Genomic DNA, 14,860 nt, shown 5'->3' on the forward strand with positions numbered 1-14,860 from the left:
ATATATCTGCGCTACACACTAACAGCCTGCACAAAACATTAAGCCGCAAGTTTAACAAAGCGGCATTAGCTCTTTGGTGTCTCTCGCTGTTTGAAAGAGTGTTTCTCATGGCTCTGATTTCTATTTGGACTGACATGCTGTAGCTCTGCGGTTGGGGGTTGTTCATCCAGCTTGGAGGCTTTTGTTGCCGTGCCATCTTCATCTCTCATCTGTGCTAGAAATGGCCAATCTCACCGAGCGCTTCCAGTGATAGGCGGGATGAATTTGGCAGGTGTAAGGACAGTGGGATGCTCCCAAAGGTCAAAGACTTTGGACAGCAGTGATGTGTGGGAGACTTCTGAAATGAAGAGGCAGAGTCCCTCCGTGGGTTTGGGCTTTATTTCAGTCCCATTTAAATTCCTGTTCCAGCTCCAATTGATGTTTGCGCAGTTTTAACATAATTTATCTTACACTATAAAAAAGTAATTAATACTATAATATTTATCCCTCATTATAATTTACATGCACACTATATTTGTACATGCACTTAAAATAGTTAAAGGGGTCATCGGATGGTACATGCACTTTTACAAGTTGTCTGAACTGAAATGTGTGTTGGCAGTGTTTGTACACAACCACATTATAATGATAAAAATCCACCCAATGTTTTTTTTTTTTCTTATCTCGCTAAATAATTTCCCCTTTCTCAAATTGAGCTGATCTCAGATGCTGTTTGACATCATTAATTAGTAAGTTTCCTGATGAATGCAGCTAAAGTAAACAGTGCCTCAGGCCTTGTCCACAATAATACGTTTTAGTTCGAAAACACATCTTTTTCTCTCTGTTTTGGCCTTCCATCTAGACTGAGGCTTTTGAAAATGATGATGCAAGTTCAGTCATGTGACGCATATTATAGCAATAGATATTCGTGTTTATACTGGTATTGTGCACGTTACGTGCTATGCACTTTCACACTATTGCTATAGATGTTAGTTAGTACACTCTTCATATTACAGTCCTGCAAAGATGAAAGCGAATTTACTTGTGATGGCTATTTGCAGCAAAACATGATGGCAGTTGCATTTTAGATCATACCTACAATCATGTGTGTGTGACCTGGACGCGTCAGTGAATGGTGAGTTATTTTCACAAATGAAATCATCGTCAGAAAAACGTCATGAAAACGTCTCATGTCTGTTCCGTGTTTATCCTCTGCAGTGAGCTTTTCTGATGATTTACGCATGCACATGTGCAGAAAGCGAATTTAAAGTTTTCTGATGTTTGCAAAATGCTTGAAAATACTAGTGTGGACAGAGAGCGTTTTAAAGCAAAAACGCCATTTTCAAATGTATGTGGATTAATGTATACATAGCCTCAGAGAGCGGCTTGGAAGAGAGGGGTGTTGTTTTACATATTGAAAAGTTTTAACCAAACCAGACTTTTCATTAAGACGTAAAGAATCATATCAGCAAGTGGAAAGTGGGCATCTGATGACCCCTTTAAATACTATAATAATAATGAAATAGTCATTTGTTACATTATAGCGCTTTTCTGGGTACTCAAAGTGCTTGACATGGAAGGAGGAATCCATATTACGCCAGAACGCCCACCACACATCTCTAACTAACACTAGTGACTAGTTTGAAGTACAAGTTAAAATACATTTTAAAGTTAAGTTTAATTTGCTAACATTAGTAAACTACTAAAAAGGAGTGAAAAAGTTTTTCTCAACATTGACATTTTAAGATCAAATTTTTTATTTTTTAACTATGGAATATTATTTCTGCTGTGGGATATATAAAGGTAACTGAGTTCTATTGTAAAATTCTGACTTATCTTTCCAACTATTGCAAAAAGTCAGAATTGCAAGATAGAAACTGACCAAGTTTTCATATCACAAGTTTGAATTTTTTCCTCTCGATTCTAAGTTCTTACAATCTGTTTTTATGGAAAAAGGTAGTTGCAGTTCTGAGGAAAAAAATTAAAGAAAAGCTGGAACTGTGAGATATGATCGCAATTGAAAAAAAAAATATATATATATCACATTTATCACAAACAGCCACATCACATTTCTTCATTTTAATAGGGTTTCGTAATATATATTTATTTTCAATATTGTTATTTAATATATAGCCAGTTATTTTTTAATTTGTAATGTATTGGATTTAATTTATGTAGGACCAAAAATAATAATTCCTTAAAAGTCTGTGTAAACACATTTTTTGCAAGAGTTGTTGTATGTTTATTATTGAGATAAATGCATTGCATTATTGGCAATGGAATTGCATTTATTTTGTCCAAATTTTTCTTTTACCTCAAAAGAATAATGTATTGTTCCACAATCATTAAATTCCATACAATTGTATTTTTTTTTTAAAAACTAAATGTACTGTATATTCGGGCCAGGGGGCATTCTGTGTCAGTTCACTGCATCTTTAGCCCATATATGATTATTAATGAACACAAGACGGCACATTTTCCATGCATGTGTATTTTTTAGGGGACTTATTGATGTTTTTGTCCATCTGAGGCATTCTTCTGGGGCCGTCTGTAGTTTGTAAATGAGCTTGTGATGCTAATGTTCTGGTCCATTACCCTCTGCAATGGAAGAATACAGTAGCTCACTCCTCGCTGGAGTCCTCAGTTAATACAGCGCTGTATCTGACTATGCAAATAGTGAGAGGGAATAATCTATATTAGCTCACTGGCTAGGTGGCATTTTCTCTTAATGAGCAGGTGAGTCACTGCATCGTATTTGCGGCTCTGAATTTAAATGTCACTGATTTTTGATAGCGTTAGCTGATTTCAGGGGGAAAAAATGTTTCATGAACATAGTGTGTGTCTCCTTGATAAGTTTTACTAAAATTAAAGCATGCACACATCTCTGTAAAACCATGCATAAGCCAATAACATATGATGAAGACCACACTGTAGCACATATGGCTCTACATTTATGGATCTATGATGATGCCTCATTTCACATTCTAAAATTAAAATCGAAAAACTTAAACATGAAAAAGAAGAATTAGATAGTAACTTACAAGCATTTTAAAACATAATATAATCTAGTTACAAGTAATTCATTTTTGGAATTAAGGTTAAATGAAAAGTGACAATTTTATGAAATTGAAAAAACTATTTAAACATATTTTTCTATAATTTATTTGCCCTCAGCCAATGAAATGACTGTAGGGATTGCACTGTATATAAACCACTGTTACTTGTGTTTCTGTCTCTCCTTATTGATTCTGATGCGAGGGTGTGTGGCAGATAAATACCTCACATACTTGACATGGCACATTAGTGGAGCTGCTTTCATTCATGATTGTTAATTTACCACACAAGAGTGATGGAAACAGGCCGACAATGTTTGCAGCAATACAGCACATGGTTTAAAATCACTGTAAAAGGGAGAACCCCTCTTGCTGATGTTTTAATCAGCAGCCAGTCAACCTGTGGGACGGAATCAGACAGGAAATGTTCCTAATTGCGACAAGAAAGCGAAGCAGATGAAGAGATTTCTGGTGCTCTTCTCTGTGGGGTTGGTGGGGAAAGAGATTGCGAAGGGAGGACCGAGGCCCAGATCTCTTTCGTCTTTTAGCTGATGTATTTTTAATGCTTCTCTCGTGCTGGTGGATAGGCGAAAAAAAAGTTCTCATCAACTTTTTAGGGTCGCTTTGAAGAGAAGTGGCTGTGGGATTTGGTGCAGGTCATGGGAGCCTGAGGCTTTCAAGCCTGCCAAAATTAATTTCATTTACATACACGTTTCTCTACCTTCATATCAGAGTCTCTGCAGAGACTGATGTTCTGCAGGGTGAATATGGAATGCTGTGAAAAAAAAAAAAAAAACTATGATCTTTGATACTGTAACCCCAGTCCGTACAGTTGAAGCACTGAAGCATGTAATAGTGCTGATTATCAGATTACATGGAAAGCATCCAGAATGACTGTCAATGTGTATCTCTTCAGCTGACAATCAAATAATCCTCTCTATATTAGGCACAAAACAGCACTTCATGATGCTCTGCATCATTTGATACATATGGCAGCACATGGTGCATTACATTCTGTTTCGCGGTGGTATTTGTAATTGCAATTCTAGACCGTATAAGCACATTTATTTAAAGAGGCCTAATGATATCATGTAGTGGAAAACTTCAGCTCATTTACTGTGCCAGCAGATGTCTGTGCCATTCTCTCGTTGAGCCCTGAAGGTCATTCATGAGGGCTAAGTAGATACAATCATATATCGTGACACTTTTTCGATACTTCAGGTCCTTGTATTGGCATTTGTGATGAGTGGGTCGGAGCCGAGAGCCGTGGGAACGGAGCGAGTAATTGATAATGAGGGACACCTGCCCCACTCACTGGTCTCGAAGCTCCGGAAGGATAAAAGGAGGAATAATGTCACTACGAATTTTACAGTGTTACATCGGTGCCGAAACCCGGGAGGAAGGAGGGACATGCTGTCAGAGAGCCCTCGCTGCTAAGGGGGATCGCGGCGCTGAGGAGATCAGCACCGCCATGGTGGGACGGAGAGCTCGCTGCCATGCTTCTAGGTTGAGTAGGGTTTGCCAGAGACTGCTGCCCTCCGCCATGATTGGGGAGAAGCAGGGAACAGGGGACTCGCTACCTGCTGCCCTCAACATGAGGAGCCATAGCCATCTGCCAGGAGGTAAAGGGTTAGGGGCATCCACCAAAGATGCTCAATACTATCGCATGGCACCGCATTGACAGCCTATCAGCTAGTTGAGGAACAAATGGCAGTGTGTCCGGGAACCAGACCGAGAATATAAATATGTATTTTTCTCTCTCCCCTCTCTTATATCTATATCTCTTCAACCTTCTGACTCATCACTCGCCTGGTCTGTCCTTACCCCAAGGTACCCCACAGTCGCCACGACCGGCTCCCCCGGTGGGGGGAGGGAGAGAAGAGCGCAGTCTCGTGAGTACCCCCCGGCCTGCGAGGGGCGATGGGGGTTTGTGACGAGTGGGGCGGTGCCAAAGGCCGTGGGAATGGAGTGAGGCAAGTGAAGTAACTGATAATGAGCGACACCTGAACGACTCACCGGTCTCGAGTCCCACAGAGAAGCTCTGGAGGGATAAAAGGAGGAGTAATGACAGTGAAAGACGAGAGAGGACCAGGTCTGCCTGAAACAGAGTGTAATGCACCATGTGCTGCCATATGTATCAAATGATGCAGAGCATCATGAAGTGCTGTTTTGTGCCTAATATAGAGAGGATTATTTGATTGTCAGCTGAAGAGATACACATTGACAGTCATTCTGGACGCTTTCCAGGACCAGGCCTGCCTTTTATTTTGTGTTTTGGTTATGTTTGTGCTCTTTTGTATTTATTTTATTATTAACGTTTTTTGTTTAAATGTTTGCCGGTTCCCACCTCCTTCTTCCCATAACTACGAATGGTACAGCATTTTTGTGTTCATTCGTATAGTTCAATTAATGAAGAAGTCAAAGCTGCCTGATAAGCAGTACTGGACATAAGCAAACGTTGGAAGATAAACTTAAACCACAGATTGACTGTCTTTGCAGTTCCCTTTCAGTTGGTCTCTCTCGACGTCACGTCATTGATAACCGACAAATTGGGATCCCAATTCGTCGGTCATCACAGACATGATGTCTCCATTCCCTCTTTCAGGGAATGAGGGTTACCTCTAAGGCTCCCTTTAAATCGGTCTCTTTCGGCATCACGTCCATGAAGACCAATGATTTGTGATTCCAATTTGTCGGTCATCATCAACGCAACGCAACGTCTCTGTTCCTTCCTTCCTTTTATAAACTTAATTATAAAACTGAACAATTAGGAATCCGAACCAAAGTTATTTAAACCTGACTGACCCAAACGTGACCAGGTGGTTAAAAAGCTGCTGAAACCCATCTGCATTGAAGATAAATGAAACTCTTTTCTTACTTTGTTGGACCTATATGTTCTTTTGAAGAGCGAATGCTTTTTGAATGCCTTAGTTGTGATTAAAGCAATGCATGAACTTTTGCATCCAGAAAGGAAGGGCGGCCCATTTCTCCTCTGTGTCTTTGTCCTATCATCCATCACTGCCTTTTCCCCTTGTAGAACACCACGCTTTATCAAGAAAACAAGTGTGTTAGTCCTCTGTCTGACAGTTGCATGAGGCGAGAGGAAAGGAGTGAGAGAGAGAGAGCTGTGGTTGAGGAATATGAAGCTGCTGCTGGTGGCTCACCACATGGGCTGTGAAATAAACAGGACAACATCAGCATGTCTGTCATGATAGAATGACCTCCACAAAGTTACATCCAGCTGTCAGAAGAGCAGAAAGCAGATGTGAGGAGGAGGGATGATGAAGAGGACTTTCGTGAGCGAAGTGCTTTAGAGAAGTGTGCCACATCCCACAGACAAGAATCAGCACGAATCCAAATCATGTATCCTTGATGTGTGGTACGTTTACACTTACGCAAGCAAATGTGGACACAGTCTGGAAAGAAACATCTTGTGGGCTGTTTTGTGCCTGTGTGATCATGAGATTTCGAGATGATTTACTAACTAGATGAGAAATAGGAGTGCTTGCAGGGAAACAAAAGAAATGTTTTCTACTGGCTGTGTGAGGATCAACATATTTACTTAAAGGAATAGTTCACCCAAAAATGAAAAATTGCTGAAAAAATACTGATGCTCAGGTCATCCAAGAAATAAATGTTTGACTCTTGTTTTTTCATCTGAACAGATTTGGAGAAATTTAGCATTACTTCACTTCCTCTGCAGTGAATGGGTGCCATCAGAATGAGATTCTAAACAGCTAATAAAAACATCACAATAATCAACAAGTAATCCATGAATGTATTCAGTCAAATAATGTCTTGTGAAGGAATCTGTGCATATTTCTGTTCTGATTCGAGATTGATGAGAGGTTGTTCTTTTTTTATGCTAAAGAAAGCAAACACACAGCTTTTTGCTTCACACTGCAGATGAAACATTTTTAAGTAAGTGAGATTTTATGCTAAATTTCACCAAATCTGTTCCACTGACAAAACAAACTCATCGTAGAGGGCCTGTATCTTTCTGTCTATCTATCTATCTACAGTGTCTTGCTCTTTATAAATACGTGTCTCAGTCAGATCCTTAGTTCACAATCTTGTTGCAGGAAATTGAGTCATCAGTGTCTCACTGTTTTGTAGATGAAAGAACTTTCTAGTGCTGAGTCTGTGTTCGTGTTATAGGCTATTGATTCACTGCACATGAGACCAAGGAGTGGAACACAGCAGTGCTGTAGATTCTTCGACTCTCACATTTTGAAAAAACTGGTTCACCTCAATGGTAGTAGTATTAAGTAAAGGGACATTGCACTTCTGAAAGAAGTATACCGTACAGTATACCATACACACAGTTTCAATGGAGGGACTGAGAGCTCTCAGACTAAATCTAAAATATCTTAAACAGTGTTCCAAAGATAAACGGAGGTCTCACGGGCTTGGAATGACATGAGGGTGAGTTATTAATAACAAAATTTTGTTTTTTCGATGAACTAACCCTTTAATGAGCAGTGCATGGGACAAAGCAAAATCACACTCATTCTCTTACACAAAAAAAAAAAAAAAAAAAAAAAACATTCAATAAAATGTATCTAAAGAGCCAAGTAATAATTTTGCTATGAATATAAAAACTTAGCCTAATATAACACACTCTTTTTAGTCATTTTTTATTTTAATTTATCATGGCAAATTAGTTATTTATGTACAGCACACCAAAAGGCACCCTACAGTGATACTGACCCTATTAAAATACGACCTTACAGTCATATCCCACAATTTAAGAAATCTCAATCTCAAAGATGTGTAGAGTTTATTCATTTTGTGGTCATGTCCTTGATCGAAAGGCAAAATAAGTGTATTTTGAATACTTTTCATAAGAAAAAGCATCTGCCTGAACACTTTAAAGTGTTCTGTGTCATATTCAATTAAACTATCATCGAGGTGCTGTGAGAGATCACTGATGTGTCACAATACAATTATAATCACAGAAAATTAAATCGTATGAAACAGGTTTTGTGTCTGAATGCACACGGAGGGCTTGTTTTCATTGCTCAGATAGAATGAAGTCTTTAATGAGACTGCAGAGTGAATCAGAAATGAACTTTATTATGCCACAGGATAATTTTCCTTCCAGAATATTTTCATCAATATTCTAACAACTGGCATCTTTGTTGAGGAATGCATCCTTGAAGCGAAAGCAAATGTTCAGTCATTAATCTCCCATTGACAAACAGTTCACTACTGGACAAATCTAATTCATTTTGCGGCTTGAACCAGTAACATAGAAAGAGACTGACATTTAGGGACAGGTACATCTGAAATCAGAGACTACAAGTGAAATATATGAGTGCTCAAATTTATCTCATTCAGTTACTAAGTGGCTCAAACAACACTCTTGAGGGGGGAATTCAATAAGAATGAATTGAGCTTGCTGATAATGTTGTTTATTTGCACACACTGTCAGCATTGTTTTAGCACCAGATAAAATAAAGGAATTATGCAAATCAGGTAATAGTGCCTACAAAATTGGTGCTGTTTGTAAGGGATTTTACCTAGCTTACGGGCTGCTGCTGTAGATTGTGGAGGATGCTACAGACACCTGAGTCACCTCATAATGCACTGTTAAAAGTGTGCTTGACTAAACTGTGTCTGGATCATTTTAGTTGTTTTATTTTATTATTTTGTTATGTGCTTTTGTCATTTCTATTATTTTCTGTTCTTTATAAATATTAATATTTGTGTTTTTTATATTTCCATTTTCCATTTCCAGTTTTTATTTGTTTCCAGTAGTAGCTTTAGTGCTTCTACTTAAAGATATTTCAGCCTAATGTTTCAGCTAAGTTTGCATTTAATATTTAGATTTTATTTCAGCTTTATTTCAATTAACAAAAAAGTTTTGAATAGTTTTAGTTAACACAAATAACTGTATCCTGGAGTCTGCATATACTGTATGTCAGATTATTATGCTCTTCTCCATAATTTGATGAAATACTACTGCCATTTTTTAAATTACGAAAAAAAAAAAAAACTCTAGGGATGCACAAACTATTGATACCATATCAATTAATAACTGAAAAAATCTAGGAAATTAACATGCTCACAATTAAATCATATAAAATATTGACAAATGTTACTTATTTAAGTTGTTGTGATCTTTTCTCTATTTTTCTCTATAGATTTTATTTACGGTACTTTCTTCACTGTTAACCTTTTAAAACACTGCAATAGGTACGTGAGCTAAAATTCATGTCAATTTTTCATACTGTACATTATAATGCTGTTATAAAATTGCTTTGGTAACATCAGTATGATAAAAATATTTAGCACTTAACAGTATGAGGCAGAATTTTGATATCGGTGCATCCTTAAAAATGTGCCACATTTTACATAATAATTCTTACATACATTCGGTATGTATACTAGAGCCAATAATACCATTTATTTTTTTGACACAAAAAAGCATTAACAAGTATGATTTGCATTGACAGAAAATAAATTAATAAGTTAATTTAATGTACTTCATTGTAGCATAGTGAAATGCATATATTATATTGGGTTTTTACGTTGAAACACTGTGTTATAACTATTTAGTGCACCTGCATATCTTCAAAGATTTGCACAGGTAAGACATTATTGATCAGCTTGATACAAGCAATCAAACAATGACAGTATCCTGAAGAGGAGGTCCAGGATGTTTTCCGCTGTCATGATAAGGACAATCTGATATCCGATTGTGTACTCCGTGTTCCTTCAGTAACTCATATTTTGGTCTTTATCAGAGATTCTTGGGCGCTCGGAGTCATTGGAGTGACACATGCTGTCAGGTTGATGTGTACCCATCAGTCCTTGCACACTAACTTCACCTGAACTCCTCAGCACTGTATTCAGTCTCTTCGGGAATCAATAGTAAACCACAGTTGAATTTCACAAGTGCAACACTCTAAATTATTGAATTTGCACATCGGAATCACCCTAACTCACAAATTGCAAAAGAGCGATGTTGAAGTCTTACAACACTTTCTTTTCAATTATACATCGAGGATTTGGTTTGATGGGTGGTTTCTTCGAATATCTTATTCATTCTTGAGGAAGCCTGCGCCTTGTTTTCTTCTGTGATAAATGCTAAATGCCAATTCTTCCTCTGACTCATGGGCTTTGTAAGAAAACATCAATGTACTCGAACAATGAGATGTGAAATATCTTTTCAAACATCAATCAAAATCTGTTGTTCTCTTTAATAAAAGAGTGGGAGTAAACCAATCCCGTGTTGCCATAATGTTGGTCACATTCTCAATGTATGTGTGACCTTGAGAAAAGCAGGTTCAGTTTCCACATTGCATAGCTCTTTGCAAACAGTAGCCCGTGCCAAGGACTGACAAACATTCACACCTTTTCTATGCGCACAGTAAAAAATTGCTTTCTACCTCAGTGGAAGGAATACGAAACTGCAAACTTCAGCTTTGTTCCCAAACATAGTGAGCTGCATAGACAACATTTTATGTGTTCTCACTGCAATGGTTTTCCTAACAGTTATGCAGCGTTTATTAGAAACAACCTAAGCTAGATTCCAATACAGCATCATATGTATCATTCATGGATAAAGCAATCCCATACATATTATATAATGGTGTTAAAATGATGTTTAATGATTTTAAATATTGAGTTTTTTTCAAAAACTATTCCCATATCGGATTCAGAATGAAAACCCTGATGGGGGAGAGACAAAAATTTAAAGACTCAACCAATTTTAGCTTGTAGTCCAACTGCTCTTATAGACTGACCAACCAGTTACCAAAACCTCTCAAAACAACCAGAACAGCAGCGAGAGCTCTAATGTCTTTGTTTCTATCTGTATACACATTATTTATTGCCATATTTATGTAATTTGTCACATGCTGTTGGAATGCAAGGTCTTATGTTACATCTTTCAGAAAATGAATGTGTCCTTGTACTTCCTAACAGAAGAAAAACGACAATAAACCAACATTGACTTGACCTGAAAATAAGTCAAATCAGTCTTAACTCAAATAAATGCGATACAAAGGAACTTTGTGAGTCTCACCTTTCTTTATGTGTGTGTGTTTGTTTGTGTGTTTGATCAGATGAAGTCTGCCGGAGCTGGTGATGAAGGACTCTTCACGGAGAGCTACTGTAACATCTGCAACGCTCAGCTGATCTCTGAGTCCCAGCGCGTTGCACACTATGAGGTGAGCACACACACAGAGAGAGAGAGCAGTGACACACATTACGTTAAAAGCAGGCCTCATCAATTGATCATCAGGAATGTAATAATCATTTGTAACCTAAATGCTTCTCTCATGTATCTTTCAGTCGCTGCTTTTAAAGTCGTAATGCAGTGCACCTTTCCTCAGACCCACAACCCCTTTATAAGTAATCCAATGATTGACCATTAAATAATCATCGTCCTGCATTATTTACATCACTAACGCATGGTTCCTGAGACCACAGAGTACGCAATCACTAGATTAATGAGCGCGCTAATGAGTACAAACTCCAAAATCAGTGTAGCTGTGGGAACATGTCTGTTCAACAGGATCATTTGGCCAGATTGGTTTACGAAGAGAAGCCAGTGAGCTAAATTCAGTGTTATGGTAACACTTTAGCTTCTCTGTCATTGATCCCTACGATCCCTCGGCTTGAATAAACACTCTCAGATGTCACGGCGTGAGGCTGAAGTCCTGAATTATGCGTGAATGAAGGCTGGATTTACTTGTATTCCTTTAAATACAATGTTACATTTTCCCTCAAATGGTTCAAAATGGCAGAAGAACATTTGTCATTTCAACCAGCTGAAAATGACTAATCCAAGTATAATAACATTATTTATTTCACAATAACCATGACGTATTTCACGCAATGCTTTTCACAAAAAAAAAAAAAAAAAAGATATTTAAATATGTAATATGCCCAAATATAACAAAATATAAAGTGTACTATTCATATAAGGCATTATATAAAAATATATACAGAAGAAATTTTGATATTCATAACTTATTATTATTATTATAAAAATAGTAATACATTTTAAATAAGTTTTAAATAAGTCACCAAAAATGTATTTCTATTTATTTTGTATATTAAATATTTTTTTTTACTACAGATTTTTTTAACATTTATCAAATAAGAAGTTTATTTCCTTATGCTTTGTAAAAAAGATTATTCTTATATTATTCATATTATTAACATACTGATAAAAAAATTATATAATGAATGCACTATAAGTAGCTTTGGATAAAAACATCTGCTACATGCATAAAAGTAAATGTAAATATTTATATTAACACATTTTCTAATTCATATATTCTATAATAATATTTTTTACCATATACGAGAAAGGACACATGGGGAAATGTTTTGAAGGTACTTTTTCATTAAATTTAATTATTCATTGAAATAGACAACTCGAAAATCTGTAATGATGATTAGCAGACATAGTAATAAATAATACATTTAATAATACATTTATGAATTCAAAAATTGTACATTTAAATAAAATGTATACATTTAAAAATCATAATACATGTTCCTATTAACTAAGAATATCCAATTAATGAGAATTAATTTAGGAATCAATTCAGCAGTGTGAAACTGGCCTATTGTCAGCTTATTGGCTAATCACAATGTTCACATTGTCGAATCATTTAAAAAAAAAAAAAATGATAATGTTAATAATTAAAATAAAAACTGATATATCATCCCTATACACCATACACTTCAGATGACAAATAATGCAACAATTTCATCCCAAGTATCCCGAAAACTGTGTGTCCTCAAGGCAACTCCAAGTCGATGAACTCGCCACTGTGACCAGTTCATTTCAGGCCCGAACCAACCAGCCATTTCCCTGGAGAGGTGAAGAGAAGGAAAGGGAGAGAATGAGAGAAAAACAGAGTGACAGATAGAGATGTTCTGTGTGATAACATGAGTCTGCCACAGCACAGCACGCATTAGAGTCCTTCCCCTGGGACTGAACCACACAAACTCTGTCCACCTATCAGAGCAAGTTTAATGGACTTTCGGATATCTCGGGGCCTTTTCCTCTTTCAATTTCTCATGCTGCATGTGAGCCTGTGTGCGCAGTGCTGATAATCTGATGGATAGCTAACGGACATATACTAAAAGCTTGGGTTTAATGTCTCATCTCAGTCCTGAGAGAAACCTTGTTACCTGTCGGTTGCCCTTCACTGTCCTGCTTGGACACTTCTGTCTTCTTTATATCACTCTGTATTGTTTGTCCTGTCCATTTCTCCATTCTGCTTTCACTTGTTTATTTCAGCATTGGTTTCCTGGTTTCCCTGTAAATATATAATTAAAATGTAAAAATGACACTTTAAAATAAAGTGCAACTAAATTGGACATTTACACATCTATATAGTGGCTAGAAAGAATATATGATGTGAATTTGAACACAAGGTAAATATTAATCAGGTAATATTTTAATAATTTGCATTGGCATCGGTAAATGACAGGATAAAAGCCAATTAGATGTAAGATGGGGGTTAATTATTTTCTTACACAGTACTAATTTTTATGTGAAATTGTATAGCTGACATTATATTGCAAGGGGATCATCATTTTAGCTCTTTGGCATCAAAAAGTTTGCCATTATGAACGGTACAGCACAATCTCAACCACATTCAGACACATTTCTATCTCCAAATGTACATACTGTACTGAACTGTCATACTGCTCTGCACTACTAGCTCTGCAAGATTTCAAATCATTCAAATACCACGCAACTCAACATTTTTAATAGCTGTATTATTTGCTCAGCCTCCTCGTAAACCATCAAATCTTTCCCAGACCAAATGTTGCCTCTTTCTCTTCCTCTGTCTGGTCTTTAGCTCATTCTGAGTGTATCAATGGCCTCTTTCATCCGCTCTCAGCACTGAGCTCTTCACTAGACCAGCGTAATCCAGTCTGACTGCTTCAGAGACAACAGAGACTCTCCTCTCTCTCTCTCAATCTCACTCAACTCACCCTGAGCCCAGCTGTGCCTTCACTCTCCTCCAAGTCTATCAGAGTCCTTAACTCACTCATGCTGTGGGACGGTAAAAATGTGTCCACAAGTGAAAATCTTGCAACAGCAGGCAGTTTATACAGTGGCAGATATATTTGGGATATCTGTGGAAAGGGCTTCTTTTATATGAGAGTGATATAAAATATTTCAGCCGTGGTGCTTTGAAGGGGATACATTCAGAGGCTAAATTTTGGAGAGGGATTTAGCGTTCTGACTGACTGTCAGCACACTAAAACCTACTTGGGAATTTCATCTTTAAATGGATTCCCTTAACTGTTAAATATCATTACTTTGGACATAAATTCAACGACAAATCATAGATGGGGATGCTTTGGCTTTCATGGGGATTTATTGCTTTTTAAATGACATTAGAAATCTATCGTGTGTCATCCCAAGCCTAATAACATTCTGCAGATGCCAGTGCTTTTAATAACCACTGGTTCGTTGCAGTTTATTTAATTACGTTTACTTTCCATATTATTAAATCATGTTTTAGATTAAATTAAACTAGTACGCATTCCTTAACGACTGAAGGACAGTTTTTACATTTCTTATAAGTGTAATAATAAATCAAATGTAAAATATCAAACGGAGCAACAGAGAATAATTTTAAAACAACTTCTTGGTTGGTTTAAAGCAATGAAGCATGGTTTTTTTAAGGTTGATATGTGACCAGTCATTCATTGACTACTCAATTTTGTTACCTAGTTTTTAACATCCCTTGTAGAAAAAACAAAACAATATACATAGGTTTTTTTCTTAAGAGTAAAGATGGTAACCTCTCATGTCGTATCTTAATGAACTCTTCAGTTCTCGT

General features: G+C 36.9%; 1 protein-coding gene across 1 annotated transcript in view; it reads left to right on the forward strand.

The window, feature by feature from the left end:
• Positions 1-11,104: 11,104 nt before the first annotated feature.
• Positions 11,105-14,860, forward strand: part of zgc:171482 (zinc finger protein) — a 58,944-nt gene continuing 55,188 nt past the window's right edge. The window contains exon 1 of the mRNA XM_052571904.1: positions 11,105-11,209. Within this exon, the coding sequence (XP_052427864.1) occupies positions 11,105-11,209 (105 nt within the window). The remainder of the gene's footprint in view (positions 11,210-14,860) is intronic.

Source organism: Carassius gibelio, chromosome B13, assembly GCF_023724105.1.
Source record: "Carassius gibelio isolate Cgi1373 ecotype wild population from Czech Republic chromosome B13, carGib1.2-hapl.c, whole genome shotgun sequence".
In the NCBI taxonomy this organism is placed as follows: domain Eukaryota; kingdom Metazoa; phylum Chordata; class Actinopteri; order Cypriniformes; family Cyprinidae; genus Carassius; species Carassius gibelio.